Source organism: Pteropus alecto, unplaced genomic scaffold, assembly GCF_000325575.1.
Source record: "Pteropus alecto unplaced genomic scaffold, ASM32557v1 scaffold42, whole genome shotgun sequence".
In the NCBI taxonomy this organism is placed as follows: domain Eukaryota; kingdom Metazoa; phylum Chordata; class Mammalia; order Chiroptera; family Pteropodidae; genus Pteropus; species Pteropus alecto.
The window spans coordinates 12766438-12787111 of NW_006434825.1; the positions used below are offsets into that span (position 1 = coordinate 12766438).

Sequence of the window (20674 nt, forward strand, 5' to 3'; positions counted from 1 at the left end):
TCTCTTTTGAGGAAATATTTATATAACAGTAAAATGCACAAATCATAATTTTGACAAATATATACAATTTACACAACTTAAGCCTATTAAGATATAGAACATTATCATCACCCTGGAAAGTTTTCTTATGCCCCTTCTTAGTCAGTTCCCTCACCCACCTCCCAAAGCAACTACTATTCTGACTTTCTACCATTAGATTAGTTTAACTACTCTAAAACTTCATGTAAATGTAATCATACCATGTGTATTCTTTTGTGATAGAATTCTTTTACTCCACATTAGGTTTTTGAGATTCATCCATCTTGTTCCTTGTATCCATAGTTCTTTCTCCCTATTCCTGAGTAGTGTTGTGTTGTATGACTATATTACAGTTTCTTTATCCATTTTCCTATTGCTGGACACCTGAGATATTTCCATTCTGGGGCTAATATTAATAAAGTTACTATGAATATTTTTATATAACCCTTTTTGTGGGCATACATTTTCCTTTCTCTTGAGTAAATTCTTAAGAGTAGAATTGCTGGGTCAAAAGGTAGGTGTATGTTTAGTCTTTTAAAAAACTACCAGACTTTTTCCCAAAGTGATTGTGCCATTTTACATTCACACCAGCAGTGTGTGAGAGTTTCCATTGCTCCACACACAGCCTCTCCAACACTGACAATGTCAGTCTTTTTAATATTAACTATTCTAGTGGGTCTGTAGGAATCTCTTCGTGTTTCATTCTTCACTTTCTAAACCAAAAACTTATTCGACATGAGAGGGAAACATCCTTTTCTTCTGTTTTACTACTTCGAGTTCGTTTCACTGTCTAGAGCTAGAAAAAATGCTGACCATCAGAATGAGTAAGCAAGGAGGGGGAGGAAGTTTGTTCACTTGTTCCACCTCATGACCTCACCAGATGCTTCTGATAGTTACAAGCAGTTCATTCTGGAAAGTGAAAGCTAAATAGATAATGATGAAGTCCGGGTAGAGAACATGAGCCCATTGTTAGCAAACAGCTTCGTGGGCATTGTGGAGTTTAGCAAGGACAAGGTGTTCTTAAACACTGTTTTTCGGAAATGTAAATCTCTTGCCTTTGAGCTGGTTCATCTTCACATTGGCTCTTTTCCGTGTAAGAGGTAAATTTTGGCTTTATGACATATAAAACAATATGAGTATTACTAAATTATACATGTAGTTCAATTTTGTCAAAGACTTTACTAAACAGAAGAAATAAGCAGGCTGGACTTACTCCTCTGCTTCTGTGTACCTAAACATTGATTTGATTCATATGATCAAAATGTAATTGCATTTCTCAGGAAATCCTCAGTGGTTTGACTAGAAGCCAAAACGCTTCACACTGTAGCTGTTTCCTCCTCTCTCCTGTGAACCCAGACAATTACTGGCAGATTGCCTCCAAATTTTTATGAGAGGAGTTTTTATATGAATTTTTCTTTTAAAACAGCAGTAGGCTTTAGGAAATACTTTGTCCCCTTTATCAGCTCTAGGGGCTGCTTCTTCAAAGGCAGATTCTTCTGGAATTTAGAAGAATCAGGATTTTGGAGTTTCTCTTTTTTTTTTCTTCTAATTTAATTTGCTAATTCACAGAATCACTGTAAAATTTTTCTTTTCATGAAAATTTAGTGATCCTGGCCTGAGAACTAATTTACTGCCGGTTTTCATCTTTTTCCAGCTCAGTGGTCCCAATCTCATTTCCTTTTTAATCATGCTTAGTTTTATTTTATAACAGACTTATTTTCCATTCTTCCAGTTATTAACAACTGGGATCTTTGACCTCAGGACTTTTAGAGTTTAGATTTGTCGAAGGAGATGTGTCTGAGAGACTATCCCAGGAACTGTATGAGGTGTAAAAGCTTTTTCAGAAGGTGAACATTTTGTGCCCAGGGAAAGATGAACTGATTCCTATCTTTAGTGCTAAGAAGGTTAGGATGAGTGAAAGGCATTTCTTGTCATGGTTTTGCGACTGAACTTTTAACATGTGTTTAAAGGACATTAAGCTGGTTATAGTGCCAAAACAACCAGGTGGAAATAAATAGCCCTTGTAGAAAACAATTATCCTGATAATAAAGGGTCTGAATTAAGGATATCACTGGCTCTTCCACCCAATAAGATGGGATGAAGGCAGGTTTAAGGGTAGGCTACCCACTGGCCTTTGGGTGTGAGGGATGTTGAAACAGACTCTCAGCCAGCCCCTTTCATTTTAGCTGCATGCTTTACTCTCACTTCCAGTGGTAACTGGTGCCTCCAATTCTCCAGCTTTTTTTGGATTCTGCAGCATGGATTGGCTGGGTTTGACTTTTCCTGCTTTTCTTAGGTCTAATATTAAGTCATTTAACTTTTTTGTTTGTTTGCTGGTTTCTAAAATTTTGTTGTAGTCATTCTTCTCCTGTTTTCCCTGAGCTTGAAGAATTATGCTTTTTAGAAACTCCTTTAAAGTTTGCTGATGAATTCTTGGATACAACAAAATCACATAAAATAAAAATTGATAAGTTGAACTTTATTAAAGTTAAAAATTTCTGCTCTATAAAAGACACTGTATTAGAGTTCTCCAGGGAAACAGAACAAATAGGAAAGATGGATGGATGGGTAGGTAGGTAGATGATAGATAGATAGATAGATAGATAAATAGATAGATAGATAGATAGATTTATTAATTATAGGAATTGGCTCATGCTATTATGGAGTCCAAGAATTCCCATGATCTGCTATTTGCAAGCTGGAGAACCAGGAAAGCCAGTGGTATAATTCAGTCTGAGTTCAAAACCCAAGAACCAGGAGTTCCAATGTGCAAAGACAGGAGAAAATGGATGTCCCAACTCAAGCAGGGAGCAAATTTGCCCTTCCTTCATCTTTTTGTTCTATTCGTGCCCTCAGTGGATTGGACATTGCCCTCCCAAGTTGATGAGGAGCATCTTCTTTACCCAGTCTACTGGTTCAAATGTTCATCTCTTCCGGAAACAGACACCCCCAGAAGTAATGTTTTACCAGCTCTCTAGGTATCCCTTAGCCCAGTCAAGTTGGAGCTTAAATTAACCATCACACACTGTTAAGAGCATGAAAGGACAAGCCACAGATTGGTAGAAAATTTTCATTTTCTGGCTGGGTTTGTATCAGATAATGGGCTGATATAAATATGTATCAGATAAAGGGCTGATATCCAAATTATTTGGATAAATATGTATCAGATAAAGGGCTGATATCCAAATTAACGATTCTTAAAACTCTTAAAAATGGGCAACAGATCTGAACAGACACTTCACCAAAAGAGGAACACGGGTGGCAAATAAACATATGAAAGGTGCTCAACATCACATGTCATTAGAGAATTGCAAATTAAAACAGTGAGATACCACTACACACCTAATAAAATGGCCAAAATCCAAAACATTGACAACAACCAATGCTGGTGAGGATGTAGAGCAACAAGAACTCTTATTCATTGCTGGTGGCGGTACCAAAAGGTACAGCTACTTTGTAAGACAGTTTGTCAAAGCTAAACATGGTCTTACCATATGACCTAGCATCATGCTCCTTGGTATTTACCCAAAGGAGTTGAAAACCTGTGTCCATACAAAAATCTGAAGCTTTATAGCAGCTTTATTCATGATTTTCCAAACTTGAAAGCAATCAAGAAGTCTTTCAAAAGATGAATGGTGTATCCAGATAATGGAATATTATTCAGTGATAAAAAGAAATCAAGCTAGGAAAGACATGGAGGAATCTTAAACGTATATTGCCGAATGAAAAAAAAAACAAACAAACAATCCGAAAAGGCTACATACTGTGTAATTCTCTGGAGACAGTAAAAAGATCAGTGGTTGCTGAAAGTTCAAGGCCAGGGGGTAGTAATGGGGGAATCAGTAGATGGCACATGGGATTTTTTAGAGCAGTGAAGCTATAGTATTCTGTTCGATACTGTAATGATAGATGATGTCATTATACATTTGTCAAAACTCATAGAATATACAACACAAAAAGTGAAATAGGACTTTAGTGAATAATAATATATTAATATTGGCTCATCGATTGTAACATATGTACCACACTCTAATGCAAGATGTTCATAGTAAGGCATACGAGGGAGGGTATTTGGGAGCTTTCTGTATTTTTTTTTTCTCATTTTTTTCTGTAAACGTAATACTGCTAAAAGAAAAAGCCTATTTTAAAAAAAATTCCCTTCAACTATTGTTTTTAGTGGGATTTCAGGAAGGAGTAGAATGGATATGTGTGCTAAATTGCCATCTTGTACAGAAAGTTCTAGAAATACTTTTTAAAATTGGTATAAGTAATAAAATATAAAATAACTCGCTTTGGGTTTATATTCATACATTACCTAATAATCTAGCATTGCATTTTATAGATAACTACTTGTCATCAAGTAAATTACTCTGTAATAAGTTTAGCTACTTAAATGATTATTTGAGCAGTTTCTCTGAATAATACAATTGTTAAATCATCAAAAAGATTATGAGATGACTCTACCTTTAAGTGCAAAATTTTATTGTTATATAGTGTAATGTACTGTTTTAAATCTTCTCATAACAAATGTAAAGCTATTTTTCTACTAGAGAATGTAATCAATGTTTTAGCCAAATATTTAAAGGACCATGACAGCAACAATTGATATAGTGAAAAATAACATCAAAAAGAATAAATATTATAAAATACATAGAGGACTAAATAAAGGTCAATGTGAATATTAAGTTATTGGTCAGAAATCTCTTATCTTCCTCTTTCTACTTTTGTTGGGCTTTTAGGATGAGGAAGTCCTCCTGTGTAGCAGTCTGTATCCTACCGGTGAGCTCTGTGTAGTCTCATCCTTGGATCCAAATAAATTTCCACAGGCCATTTCTCTCTCTATCGTAAATCATCTTACATTTCACCATAGATTATTTTTTAATTCATTTATTTTTAAATTTTTACTTATACATATAACATTAAATTTACCATCTAACCATTTTAAAGTGTGCAATTCAGTAGTATTAAGTATATTCATATTGTTGCAATCCTAATCTTCAGAACTTTTTCATCTTGCAAAACTAAAACTCTACTCGTTACTCTTCCCCCTTCCCACTTCCTCCCAACCTCTGGGAACTACCATTCCATTTTTTGTTTCTATGAGTTCGACTACTCTAGACCTCATATAAGTTGAATCATACAATACTTGTCTTTTTGTGACTGGCTTATTTCACTTAGCATAATGTCCTCAAGATTCGTCCATGTTGTAGCGCATGCCAGAAATTCTTTTTTAAGACAATAATATTTCATTGTATGTATAGACCACATTTCGTTTATCTGTTCTATCAATAGACATTTGAGTTATTATACTTTTTGGCTTTTGTCAATGATGCTGCTATGAACATGAGTATAGAGATTTCTCATAAAATTATTTTTTTAATTTATTGTTTTGATCGTGTTGTTCCCAAGCTACTTCTCACTAGATTTAGCTATAAGATAGGAAATCAAATAAATAACTTCATCAGAACTGTATCTAAAAATCCTACTTTAACTAATATGAGGTCTCAGGTACAGGCTTTAAGTGTTTTGGCTGTTCACAGATCTTATTTTATGTTTCGGCTATTTTCTAGAACTTTTTGGCCCATTTAGCTACTGCTCTAGACCTGTGAAGGCATATAAAACATGGATAGGACTGGTGGCTAGACCTCAGTGGGAGGGCAGGTGAGTAGGTGAGATAGGTACCAGGTCGATGTGTTTATAAACTGTCTCATAGCATGACACCATTTTGGGGAATGTGCCCCAGAGATTTAGAGGCTTCCATTGTAGTCCTTTGCCATTACCATTTTAGGAATGCCTTTTTAAGACAAGAACTTCATAGTAGTCGTCACAGTCCTTTATAGAAGCACTTTTCGTAACCTATAATTGTGTATTAATTAATTGTTAATTTTCCGCCTTCCCCATTAGACAGACTATAGACCTAGTGAAAGTAGAGATTATGTTTTCAATCTTTTTCACCATTGCATCTCTAATACAAGTGTCTATCACAGTATCCGGTATATAGTAGGTGCTCAATAAATGTGTGTTTAAGAAAGGATAGACTGACCAGAGTTTAAATGAGAATGAATATTTGCCATGTTAAATGTGGCAAATTAAAATAATTGGCAAAAGAGAGGGATGCAAGCTTCAAGGCAGAAATGCTAGGGAGCATGTAAACTATTTTTGATAAGTGGTGCAGGATCTGGTAACAGAGCCTCAAGGCAGCAAAACTGTCTTTAGAAAGATGAAAGAATGAAGAGATCTCTCCTTGGTCACTCACAGTTTGTCAGTTTCCAGCCTACCATGAAAAACACGCCTAAGAGCTTTTTTTTTCCATTTTGAAAGATATTTATGTTCTCTGTTAGAACACAGCATTGTGTATATTTTATGTTATTTATTTATTTGACTCTTTAAACTCATCTCATTAAAAACTTTGGCCAAAACGCAATACCTACCCAATAAATTGCTGTATAAGGAATTTGTTCAATGTACTTAAAATTTTTTAGCTAACTTCTAAAGATTACTTTTGAAGTATAGATTGTTCTCAGTTGAGTATTAACAATGATAGTTAGAGTTAAAGATCTCTTAACTATTTTCTACTATGACTCAGTGGATGATTTAATCATATGATGTTACCCAGATACTAAAACAGTTCCAGATTTTCATAAAGAGTCATATTCTTCAGATATTTTCTCTTTTCTTTAGTTCATACAGTGGAGATTTCAGTTCACTATTTGGCAGTAGGTTTTATTTACTTAGCAATACCTTATATCAGAAATTTCAAAATTTTTAAAAAATATCAATTCCTTATTTACAGTCTATGAGATTCAGCAAGCATGCTTTCCGTTTCTTTGACATGGAAATTAAGACTATACAATAGGTCTCTTCACTTTAGGTCATTACAGTAACACATTGAAACAAAAGACTCAGCAGTTAGTCTTTCTGATGATTATGTTTCAGTATGTGGTTTTTCTCTGGAATTGGACCCTTGGGAATTAAAAGAAAGTATCTCTATCCTGGAATGTAAAATTACAATAGATTTCCAGTAATGTATGTTAACTCTGGCAGGTTTAATGTCTTCTATTCTAGCTCACTTTCTTTTTTCTTTTTCCACACAGATTGATAGAGCTACATTCTCCTGATAGCAGGAACACATTGATCCTACGCTGCAAGGATACAGCCACAGCACACTCCTGGTTCGTAGCTATCCACACCAACATAATGGCTCTCCTCCCACAGGTGTTGGCTGAACTCAATGCCATGCTTGGTGCAACTAGTACAGCAGGTGGCAGCAAGGAGGTCAAGCACATTGCCTGGCTGGCAGAACAGGTAGGCTGGGAGGCAGGGCAGGGTCTCACCTGGTTGCCATTCAGAGCCAGGATGCTTCCCCCATTTCATATTTATCATACAGTCAGGTCCTGGATATCTAGCTTGCAGATCTTTTGTCTCTCCTCCCCACCATTTAGCTATTTGTTGTTAATTATCACCTTCGTGGGAAGAATTGACTGTCATGATAATCATCATCACAGTATAAAACGATGTTCTTATCACCGTCTATGTTCTTAATGACAGAGGATCATTTTCATGATTTTAGAACAGGATCAGCAAACTGTTTCTGCAAAGGGCCAGATAGTGTCACAACTTCCTGACTCTGCCACTGTAGCAGGAAAATAGTCATAGACAATACGAAAATGAATAGGTGTGGCTGTATTTCAGTAAATATTTGTAAAAACCGGTAGTGGGCTGCGTTCAGCCCACAGGTCATAGTTTCCTAACCCTGTGCTGGTCCATTGACAGAGTTTCAGGAACAGCAGTCTTACTCCTCTGCTCCGGGAAAAGTATAAATATAGAAAATATTTTACAAGCCATTGGACAGATGTCTTCCACAATTTATCTTCCACAACTGAAAAATGAAGAGAAGAGAAACAAGTAAACCTAATTGGATATGGGCTGAAGGGAAAGGAAGAACATACTCCAAGTCATTTTAGATCCCAAGTTTGACGAAAGGGAGACTAAAGGTTGTACGTGACATTATGGCCCATACTTTTTCTTTTAGATTCTTCACTGTCAACTGGGCTAGAAAGAGCTAAAATAGATGATTGGACTTGGGGTTCAGAGATGATTGTTTAAGTGCTAGTTTTGTTCTTCACTGGTTTTAGATCTTTTTAAAATTTTCTTCATTTCTTTGATACTGGTTCCCTCATGTATGTGTGAGGGGGCAGGGATTGCGTCAGTATCAGCCCTAGAAGGTTTTGTTCTTTTGTCTTAAAGAGAGAGTTTCCCAGGTCTGGCCCTTTATCATGCACCGCAACAGGATTCCGATTTGATAGATCAGTCACCAGGCCTGGCAGTCTCGTTTAGTAGCTTTTGGTGATTGTGTGGTAGATTAATTTTGGACTCTACTATTTTTTTTCAGCTCTGAAATTTTATGAGTGTTTCAAATAATAATTATGATAAATTAGAACACAGGATTACTACTGTGATGATTTCTAGGAAGCATAATTAGAATAAATAAGCAGAGAAACTAATGAAAATCATGATATAAGTACTTATAACTTGTGAAAGTTTTAGTATTTTAGTTATGTTTATCATTGTTTCTGTATTTTTATGTACTGGTTGAAAAGCTCTATTGTAGTAAGTGTTCCATGCCCTCAGCAATCTTCCTGATTTTAAAAAGGCAATATAGTAATACATTCACATGGTTCAAAAATCAGAGGTGAAAAGTTTTACTTTCCTTCCTGTCTTGTCCCCCATCCACCGAATTCCGACCCCCTTTTTCCCAGAGAGGTCATTAATTTTATTATTATCTAGTGATTTTTTTGAGAGTTTCTCTGTGCAAATAAAAGTAGATATGAACATATCTTTCTTTTTCTCTCTTATATTACATGATAGCATATTATTTTGTTCTTTTTTTTTTTTTTCATTAAGCAGTATTTCCTGGACAGCTTTCCATATCAATGAACACAGGCCATTCTTTTTTCCAACTGTATAGTTTTCCACTGTGTGGCTATAATTAAATAAGCATTCGTCCAGTTTTGTTGTTATAATCTTTTGCTATTACATATGATGCTATAATAAAGAACCTCATAGTTTGTCCTTTTACAGATTGCTATCCAAACTCTTTGGTTCCAGAGCTCAGATAGATCAGAAAGCAAGGGAACCAACATTATCTGAATATATTTGGTTCTTAAGTTTGTGTTACTGAGTAGTACAACTTTGGTTAGAAAGGGATTTATCCAAAAATTTGCATCAGGTCCTGAATTTGGAGAGTTCAGAGAGCAGGAGATATTTCTTTACCCGTAGGATAAACCTAGAAGTGCTGAGTCAAAGGGTGTATTAGTTATCTACTGCTTAGTTTCTAAGGATCAGGAATCTGGTTATGGTTTAACTGGGTGATTTCTGGCTCAGGATACCTCATGAAGTTTTAGTTAAGCTGTCAGCCAGCGTAGCAGTCATCCGAGAGCTCAACTCGGGTTGGCAGGGCCACCCAGCATGATTCATTCACATGGCTGTTGGCAGGAGGCCTCAGTTTCTTGCTATCTGTTGGTAAAAGTCTTTAGTTCTTAGCCATGTAGGCCTTTCCCCGGGGTTGCCTGAATGTCCTCAAGACATGGCTGCCGATTTTTTCCAGAGCTAGTGATCTGAGAGAGAAAACAAGATGGAAGCTACAGTGTCCTTTATGACTGCTTTGTTCTTTTCATTAGAAGAGAGTTGCTAAGTCCAGCCTACACGCAAGGACTTCACCTCTTAAAGAGAAGAGTAGTAAAGAATCAGCAGACATATTTTTACACTACCACAAAGGGTATATGCCTTTGTAATTTTGATAAATATTGCCATATTGCCTTCTATCAGGTTTGAACTAATTTAGATTCCCACCAGTAATGTATGAGAGTTGCCAGACTTTTAAAGTGAACTTAATTTGATCTATGATACATATAGACTAGTAGAAAGGAGGAAAATAAAGCTACCAGTTCATCACAATCTGTCTTTTATGGACCATATTATATTTCCTTTACTCAATTGTGAGCTCTTGGAAGACAGGAACACACTTTTTCCAAGTGTTTTTTTGCCCCAGAGAATTTAGCCTAATGCTTTATATGTAATAGATGCTCAGTAATTTTTTTCTTTTTGTTTACATATATATGAAGAGCAAGCAACCAAGTCACTTTTTATAAAATATTGTCCAACAATACAACTCAGGGTTAGGAAATAATACTAAGTAGAAAAGTTTCAACCACTTTAGAAATAGTACCACTGAGCTAATTCAAAGAGCTATTTCTAAAATACTCTTGTTTTTTACTTTTTTGAAGTAGGTGTTTGGGTTACCCAAATCAAATATCACTCTCAGAATAAGGTGTTCAAGCAAAATTGGATACCATTTCTCAGATGTATTATAATGAACTTATGTATCTGATAAAAGTAGGACCCATTTATGACTCTAAGATTCTTTTATGAGTGTAAAAATGGTCAAGATAATTTCAGATCATGTAATCTGTTTAATATAGGTAAGCATTTCCTTTGGCAAGAGGTGTACCTCCTGAAAAGCTTGCATGTAAATGAAGCTTTTTCATTTATATTTAGAAAAGAGTCATTTGGGGCAGATAAGAAAGAATCTTTAAATGATTTCTCCTTAATTTATCTTTTTTGTTATTTCACAATGTCATAAATTGAGTTTGTTTAAAACAAGTAAGACCTATAATACAGATATTTGATAACTGAGAGATCATCTGTTCTGTGCATAGGGACTTCAGCCTTCTTTTTTGATACTGATTTTTCTGTGACTGATAGTTTACCTTTTAGTTGGTTATATACTTTAAGGGTAATTTTAAGTACTCCAAATGGGGGGACATGTATTACCTATAAAAGCAGTATTTTTAAGCATTTGAGTATAAATTAGAAAAGCCAAGTCAGCCAAAGAAGGCTTTGTTTCTATAGTTTCGACTTTGTTCCTGATAATTCCCCAAATATGTAAAGATTCAAATTAGGGTTAGTGAAATGGTTTATTTAATGTTTGCTTCTTTGTGTTCTTTTATAAAAATAACAGAAGTACATCACCTGTCAAAAAGATTTATAAGATAAAAATATTTAAGGAATGACTGATAACTATTAGTATTTTTTCATTTTCGTGTTATCGAACTCTATTTATTAGAAAATAAAATTTGTAGAAGGTTCTTGTTGGCCCAGAGTGTATGCATGTGTATGCATGTGTGGGTGTTGAAACACAAACAAACCAGAACCCTAACATTAGTATCCCTTTTTTCTCCAGCCAAAAACTGAATAGTGGAGCCCCAAGGCTGCTTGCACTGATACAACTGAAAACACATGCTATATATAGCAGGTAGCATTTTGATTCCAGTGAAAGCAAACAGTATCTTTATAAGTTAAGGCAAATAGATAAACAGAATGTCTTAAATTGCAGTTTAATTTTCCCCCAGTGGTAAATAGAAGAGGAAAAAGATATTTTCCAAAAATAAGGACTCAAGAGAGCTAAAGAATAAACACTTTTTAAAAATGAATTGAACAAAACGTTTTCTCTCTTGAAATTGGTTATTGCTTTTATTGCCATTAGCAGTTTTTTGTTTTGTTTTGTTTTTAGAGCCTAAAATATCTTCTTTGGGAAGAAATACATTTAATTTAGGTTTTCCAAATAAATATACTCTGATCTAGCCTTCAAACTAGCTCCCTTATAATACAAAGGAAAATTAATTTTTAAAAATCAGATTATCATTTGAACCTTTTGGGAGGATAGATTTTTCATTATTTTCCCTATTGAAATATTACTTATAACAATCTCAGACACAGACTTATTAGTGCACATAAACTAGAAATCCCTTTGGGGTGTCTATGACCCAAAAATGTAAGAATCTAAGAGAACCTCTTTAGAGCTGATAGTCTCCCTCTAGATATTACAGAGTTACTCATAGACTAATATAGAAGTCTTAGAAAACTTGGGTTTGCCAATAAGAAAATGTAATCATTTCTACAATACCTTGCTTGAATTCTCCAAGTCAGGTCATATATTTTATGCTTTTAGCACATGGTAGAACAAGGGTCCCTACAATAGCTGGAATTCATTTCCCACTCCTGGGATCAGCTTGTGGCTCCAGCTAAGAGAAAAGAGTCCTGGTGATAGATATTATAATACAGAACTGAACCACCGCTTTTCAGACTATAGATGTATTCTTAAGGTACTCTGACATGTTCAAATTACCTTCAGAAGTCACTGAGGAGAAGAAACTAAAAAGTGGCTCTGGAGACAACTCTTTAAGAGACAAGTGATTCATCAATTTGGATCCTTCTTGAAGCCACCCACCAGTGATAGTGAGCTGAAGGCTCAGTGTTCAGAAAGCATTGTTAAGCATTCTCTGCTCAAAGTTCTTACCTCACGAGGGCAGATGTTTTGATGATACCAGAGCTTTTCTTGAACACAGGCTTTTGCTTTTTGGCTTTGGATCCTTGACAATATGGATAAACAGTGGTTGTTTTCCGACATTTTTAACTCCTCACAGAGATAACTGGAGCTTTATGCAAGTAAATGCAATGGCACATTTGAAACTGAAACATAAACTTCCTAAAGTGTAATGGAGAAGTCTGACAATAGTTTATATGAGTGTTTTCCAAAATACAACATAGTAGGTCATCAGCATTTAAAAAAAATAGAATAGACATTATCAGAGTACACTGCATAAAATATAGGGATTGTGTTATTTTGGAAATTTTTTCATTCAGTTATTTACATAAGTTTATATTAGGTTGCAAAGTAAAGTGTATTTCTTATTATAGGTCGACAAAAAATATTTGAAAAACACTGATGTTTAGATTATGCAGACTTATTTGGTGGTAGAATTTTGTTTCTCTCTTAGATGATGTTTCTCTTACATCAGATACACTAACATCATTATGAATTTGAACAGATTAGTGTGTATTTAATCAGAATTGGTGATAATTAGTTATTATAGAATGGGAAAAAACTGTCATATCACTAGATAATATCTGTAACTTACTCAGGTTGAGCTTTTTCAAACTACACAATCCACCTCATACCTCCCAATGAACCCCTGCCCTTGGGAAGGAACCTGATGGGATGTTCCCTGTTTCTCAAGTCTTTTGGGATGGGGAAACAAAATGGAGACCCCCTATGTTAAGCCTTCATTGAAGGGACTTTTACAAATACATATCGTTATAGTTAGCTCTGCTTTCTGGATTTCACCATTGGAACAGGCAAAACTAGATGGTGGAAGACAACAATGGAGACCTGTTCTCATGGCTGTGACTGAGAAGGATTTGCTGCTTTATGACTGTATGCCATGGACAAGGGATGCCTGGGCATCACCATGTCACAGCTACCCTCTTGTTGCCACAAGGTAAGACAAAAGACAAAAACATAAAATAAAATATCTATCTTATTCTAAATCTTCTAAAGAATTTTAAAGTGAATTCTGTTAAGTGCCTAAAATAGCATTTAAGTAGCTAATATAGTTGATTTAGACAAAGACTTTTTTTTCCAACCTTATTGATTACTTCACCTCTCCTAGCTCAGAATAAATGGTTTCTGTCATTAGTATTTTTGTGTGCATTTTTAAGTTGAAGCAGCTTCCTAATTGCTTCCTCCAAAGTTTGCTTAGTCATGAAGATAAGTAGTATTTTTTTTCCTTTACTTTATTGACTCTGACAAGAAAACCACTGAAATTGTGGTAGCCTTTTGACTGAGTGATGAAATCATTTAAACCAGAATGTGGTACTGTGGATAAACCACACAACTCAGCCAAGACATTCTTCAACTTCTCTTTCTGGTATAAGAGCACATAATTTTGATTCCATCAAATAAACATTGATTTGACCTGAAGCAACAGGATGTTTCTAGCATGCCAGATGTCGGGAGTTGGAAGGCAAAGAACAGAGGAATGTAGATTTGGGGGCCAATATGTTTTAAGAGATAATTAGAAACTAGTGTGAAACTAGAAAACATTCACATTCAGTTTTATTTGGGCTTAAAAAAGAATCAGATCTTTTTGTAAATAAAAAACTATACCTTAAAAAGGAGCCCCACAGAAAAGTATTTGGCAGTCAAAAAAACTAAATGCTGAAACCATCTGGAACAGTGGGGTGGGGTGGGAGTGGGGGTCCTGCCTTGAGCAAACAAAGATTCATGTGAGGAAGAATATTCTTTACAAGAAGACTCACGTTATATAGGATTTTCTTCAACTTGCCAAGTTCCCTTACATTTATAATTTTTTAAATAAAATAATTTTCACATAGTTTTTCAGGAATTCCTCTGTAATTAAGAGCTGGAGCACTTAGATCACAGAACAGAGATAAGAGATTTGGGTTTTTTTGTTTTTGTTTTTTTAATTCCCCACTAAATTATAACCTTCTTGAGATCAAGAACTGTGATTTAGTCATCTCAGCACTTCCCATAATGCTTTGCATATAGTAGGCCCTCAATAAATCTTAGTTGAGTTAAATTCTATTACTTAAATTATAGTTTGTCATAGTTACATTGAGAGCATGATAGAAATCCTATGAAAACATGTGAACATGTCTCAGTCGGTATAATTAGAGTAATTAAATTTATATTTTCCAAAGATTTTGAGCTTTAAATATGACTGTAGAGGTCTCTTAGGTTTAAATTTCATGGGAAAAGCTCATATTCTAGTTGTGAACATAGAATGCAAAGTGGGTAGCTTTATCCTTAGACATTTCCTTAGCTGCATATCACTGGAGGGATGGAGCAGAAACCTGTGACATCCCATAGGTGAGCCTTTGTTTAATACTAGAAATTTTGATCCCATAAACAAATAATTTTTGGTCATAGACTAGACTGGCCTAGATCACCAAAGCACTTCAGTACTATAGAAGGAGATGAGGTGGTTGTGTGTGTACTATCACTGTGGTATTAATTTGCAACCTGGGAAAAGATATAAATAAGATTTAAGAGCTAAACTATAAAATTCTTAGTTTTATACAGGAGTAGATCTTCATGACCTTGGCTTAGGCAGCACTTTCTTAGATATGACACCAAAAATATAAGCAACAAGAGAAAAAATAAATAAATTGAACTTTATCAACATTAAAAACTTTTGTGCTTCAGATGTCACCATCAAGAAAGTGAAAATACAACCCACAAAATGGGAGAAAATATTTGCAAGTCATATATCTTATCTGGGACTTGTATCTAGAAAAATATAAGAACTCTTACAACTCAATAATAAATAGATAAATTACCCAATTAAAAAATGAGAAAAAGATCTGAATAGACATTTGTCCAAAGAAGATATACAAATTGCTAATGAGCACATGAAAAGGTAGTCAGCATAATTAGCCATCAAGGAAATGCAAATCAAAACCACAGAGAGATACAACTTCCCACCCACTGGGATGGCTATAATTAAAAAGACAGATAATTAAAAATAAATAAATAAATACAGAAAGACAGATAATAGCAAGTGTAGACTAGGATGTGGAGAAAATGGAACCCTCACGCACTGCTAGTGGGAATGTAAAATGGTGTCTTTATTGAGGAAAACAGTCTGGCAATTGCTCAGAAGGGTAAACATAGCGTCACCACGTACAATTATACTTGTATGTGGTGTACTCAAGAGAAATGAAAACTTACGTCTGCCCCAAAACTTATACGTGACTGTTTGTAACAGATTCATAACACCCAAACAGTGCAAACAACTCAAGTGTTTGTTAGCTGATGAATGGATAAACAAAATTTGTCATATCCACACAATAGAATATTATTCAGCAATAAAAAAAAAGAATGAAGTTTTGATAAACTGCAACATAGATGAACCTTGAAAATATTATGCTAAGTGAAAGGAGTTAAACACAAAAGACCACATATTATATGATTCTATTTATATAAAATGTGCAGAATGGGCAAATCTATAGACAGAAAGTAGATTAGTCATTCATTGCCGGGGTGAGGTCGAGGACGGGTTGGGAGAAATAAGGAATGACTGTTAATGAGTACAGGATTTCTTTTTGGGTAATGAAAATGTGCTAAAATTGAATGTGGTGATGGTTACATATCTCTGAATATATCAAAATCCTTGAACTTACACTTTAAATGAGTAAAGTGTATGGCATGTGAATTATATCTCAATAAAGACATTGTAATGAATAAAACAACAAACCAAACAAGATTTAATAGAAGGGACTGAGGTCAATCCTTAATAAACTCGAATTTGAATCCCTATTCTACCATTTGTAATAGAATTGGAAGCATGTTACTTATATTTTTTGTGCCACAGATTTTTCATTTGTTAATGAAACCCTAATGGACCCTAATAAGATAGAGTGGGTATGACTATTAAATGAGTTAATACTTGTAAAATGCCGACAGTGGTACCTGATAGGTTGTTAGTTGCTTTCATTATAATTATTATTAAGTGAATATATGTCAAAGAAGAATTCTGTGTAAAAAGTGTAATTGGTTTAATTTGGCCGCAGTTAAAAGAAGAGCATAGTTCTACCCAATAGTTTTTACAACTAGTGAAAGTTTCATATTAAATGTGAAGAATTCAAATGTATTATTTGGATCAACCTAGACATGCAAATTGAACATGGCCATTAATTAAATGGGTGGGGCCTGTAGCTCTCTGAACATGTTTCTTAATAAGTTTAATTCATGTAACAGCAGGGATTCTTAACTCCTTGTTCAGGAGCAAAGATGACAGGCAGATGAGAAGTTTAGTTTTTCCATGTGGCCATGTCGGCCAGGTGGAATTGGTTTAAGTCACTGCATGATAGAATTAAGTGGGACTTAATCATCCTCTGCTTCTCAGAGGGGGTAGAGTATGGCCACTGAGAGAGGCCAGAAGACAGAACCAGACCACGACATGTGCCGCAGAGAAAGGCGAGACCAGAAAGTGGTATACTTTTGTTTTTTTGGTGTGGTGAGGGAATTGAAATTTATATGAGTAACGAGAAAGGGCTGAATTTTCACTTTCACCAATTGTATTTCTAATACTTTGGAACATGTTCTCATGAGCGAATGAGTCAGAAAAAAAAGGTAGTATAAACACATGGAAGAAAAAGAAGTTAAGGAGCTTGATTATCCACAAAAGCAGATATTCCCTGATAAATTAAGAATTAATTATTGTTCAAAAATCAAAGAATATTGTTAGGGTGATGTAAATTAACACGAGTTATTTATATTGGCTTGCATGTTTACAGATTCTTGGAAGCCAAGGCCGTATGTGTGTGAGATAGAGAGAGAGAGAGAGAGAGAGAAAGAAAATGGCTGGTGAAGAATTAAATAAAACATGAAAGTGATAAATGAAAAGGATATTTATTTATTTATTTATTTATTTATTTTATTTTATTTTATTTTATTTTACACATTTCTTGAGATTAAAGCCAGATACATGATAGAGGTAGAAGAACGCATTGGTTTTAAAGGTACTGTGAATTTTGTAAGATGTGCATTTTGTAGTTTTTTCTAATATGCTTTCTCTGACTGAAGGAGAAAAAGATCCAAAAAAGTGTAGCTACTTTACAATGTGGAAAATTGAGCGATATTGTACTTATGGGACTTATGGGGCAAAAGCTGCTAAAACGCCTTTGGATGAGCTCATCTGGTCTCCTCACTAACGGGGGCCTTTTGGCAGTATGTTCTAACCAACTGCTGCACAGCAAGACTCCAGCAGCTGGTTTGAATTAGATTTCCTCTGCCAAATATTTCATAATCAGATCTGTAGGAAAAATTCTACATTTTATATTATTTAATGTCTGACTTGGGATTAGCAATCAAACTGAATATGGTAGACTACACCCTGCCACTTTCCCCACCCTCTGTCTTACTTGGATCATATTCTCACTTGGAGTAATTTTGAAACTTATTTAATTCTTGCTGAGATAGCTAATGTCTAACTGGCGTAATGGTTCTATGGAAATCAGTTCAGTGAGAAGGTTCTCAAAGTCTACTTTCATGGACCTCTAGGGGTCCCCTCTTTAGGAGGTCTGTGAGTTCAGAACTATTACTAAGATGTTGTTTGCTTTTTTTTCACTGTTGACATTTGCACTGAGGGTTGGTAAAATTGCTGATGCCTTAGCATGAATCAAGGCAGTCGGCACTAAACTGTATGGACTAGCAGGGAGGGAAACGCCAATTTAACCTCAGAACATCTTTGGTGAAGCAGTCAAAATTATTAATTTTATTTAATCTCAATCATTGAGTACTCATCTTTTTATATTCTGTGAGATGGAATGGGAAGTACTCACAGAGCTCTTCTGCTGCATACTAAAGCATGATGGTTGTTTCAGAAGCATGTGTATAGTTGAGTTATGAGCAGAACTGGCAATTTTTTTTTATGGAACACCATTTTTTACTTGACATAACAACTGGCTGACAAACTATGGTTAGTGATATTTAGGTATTTGTCAGACATTTTCTCTAAAATGACCAAAATGAATTTGTCACTTATGGAAAACATGGATAGCATTTGTTGCCAATTATAAAATTCTAGCTTTCAAACAAAAATTAGAATTCTAGAAAATTTGTATCTCTCACTGTGAACTTGACAGCTTCCCTATACCTAAAGAATTTTCTGGTGAGATCAGTGGTGATAATAGCAAATGTGACTTCTTGATATTGTAGAATGCAATCTTTTAACATTTGGAAAATATGCATAATTCAGTGAAAAATATTTCTCTAATGACCAATATATGATGTTACAAAATCATGCAAGGATATAAAAAAGATACATTCAAAGTGCAGGAGAGACCAGTGGATTTTTAATGTAGCAGAATATAAAAATTCTATTGATAAGGTTTCAGATTCTCCATTGTAACTAACCTTTAATAAACCACTAGTTGAGTTTTGGTTTGGTGGGCAGAAGGATATCCACAAATATCTGAAAAAGTTATTAAAATACTACTTCCTTTTCTAACTATATACCTTATGAGGCTGGGGTTTCTTCATATACTTCAACTATATACTGCAACAGAATACAGAAGCAGATATGAGAATTAAGCTATCTTTCATTAAGCTGGATATTAAAGAGATTTGCAAAAAATTTAAATCAATGCCATGCTTCACATTAATTTCTTTTCGTTTTGGAAAATATTATTTTAAATAAAACTGAGTTATTTCTGTTAACATGTAACAGATTTGTTTTTTTTATTTTTAAATGAAATAATAAAAATTTTTAAATTTCTGTTTTAATGTGTAATTGTAGTAAATATCAATAAATATAACCCAAAAGTGGTTTTGGAGTTCTCAGTAGTCTTTAAGAGTATAGAAGCGTACTCAGACCAAAAAGTTGACAAACCTTTAGTTTATTGCTTCTCAACTGTGGCTATATACTTGAACCGTCAGGAGAAATTTTAATAAAATAAGGTTGACTGGGCCCCACCCTAGACCAGTTAAATCTAAATTTTTGAGTATGTAAGCCAGGCATCAGTAATTTTTAAAAGCTATGCACCAGGTGATTCTAGTGTACAGCCAGGTTTGAGAACTATAGTAATTAACTTGGCTAAACCAGTTGGTAGATTAGAAGAAACTGCCTTTTCCTTGAGAGACACACTCTTGCCTTTTATCTGAACCAATAGCAACTCCCTGAAAACTAAAGGAAATGGAAAGGAGCATCCATTTGCTCTTAGATGGTTCTTGCTCAGGTTATTAGAAGAGCAAAAGAAGAAACCAACACATTTGTAGAAAAATATTACAGGCATACAGCCTACAATGAAGCCAAGAACAAGTCATTTTATTTATTTCTCTTTGTTGTACATTCATTCCTCAGCCAAGTTTTTTAAAATCCTGTATGGAAAACATTGTCTGCTGGATTTCTTTTAAGTGAGGAAGTATGTTTGTTCTGTTATACTATCTACTTAGAACTTCTTAAATATAGTGAAAATACTTTTGGAAGAAGTGAATAAATTACACTATATTAAATGGTTGTCATGAAACAAAACATTGAATAGTTTAATGGCTTTAAGGAAAATTGCTGTTCTCTTGTTTATTCCACATGTATACATCACTTATTTTTTTAGCAGCTTCATTGAAATATAACTCATACCATATGATTCACTCATTTAAAGTATAATATTTAATGATTTTTATTATGTTCACAGAGTTGTGCAGTCATCACCACAATCAATGTTAGGACACTATGACCCCCCAAAAGAAGTTCCTTACACATTAGCAGTCACTCATTTTCCCCTCCTTCAGCCCTAGGCAACCACAAATCTACTTTCTGCCTCTATAGATTTGTCTGTTCCATATAAATGGAATCATACATTTTGTAGCCCATTATTTCTGGCTTGTTTCACTTAGCATAATTTTTTCAAGGTTCATCCATCTTCTAGCATGTGTCACAACTTTATTCCTTTTTATGGCTACATTTTCTTTATTCATCAGTTAATGGACATTTGGTTTGTTTCTATTTTTTGGCTATTATGAATAGTACTGTATGAACATTTGTGAGCAAGTTTTTGTGCTAACATAAGTTTTTAGTTTTCCTGGGTACAAACCAATTAATAGCTATCCTAGACTTAATATTGCTAAAAACAAATCTTGTGCTGTTCTTCCTGTACTCTTCTCCATTAAATAAGTGGCATTTTTCCAGTTGCACACATTAATGTGCAGGTTTTTTTCTATGGATGCACATTTTTAACTCATCTGGGTAAACACCAAAGAATGTGATTACTAGATCATATGTTAAGAGTATGT

The 20674-nt window shown here is 34.6% G+C and overlaps 1 protein-coding gene across 1 annotated transcript in view; it reads left to right on the forward strand.

The window, feature by feature from the left end:
- The window catches only part of SNTB2 (syntrophin beta 2), a 72632-nt gene that overhangs the window by 39033 nt on the left and 12925 nt on the right, over nucleotides 1–20674 (forward strand). The window contains exons 3-4 of the mRNA XM_015587670.2: nucleotides 7113–7323; nucleotides 13216–13358. Coding sequence (XP_015443156.1) covers nucleotides 7113–7323; nucleotides 13216–13358 — 354 coding nt within the window. The remainder of the gene's footprint in view (nucleotides 1–7112; nucleotides 7324–13215; nucleotides 13359–20674) is intronic.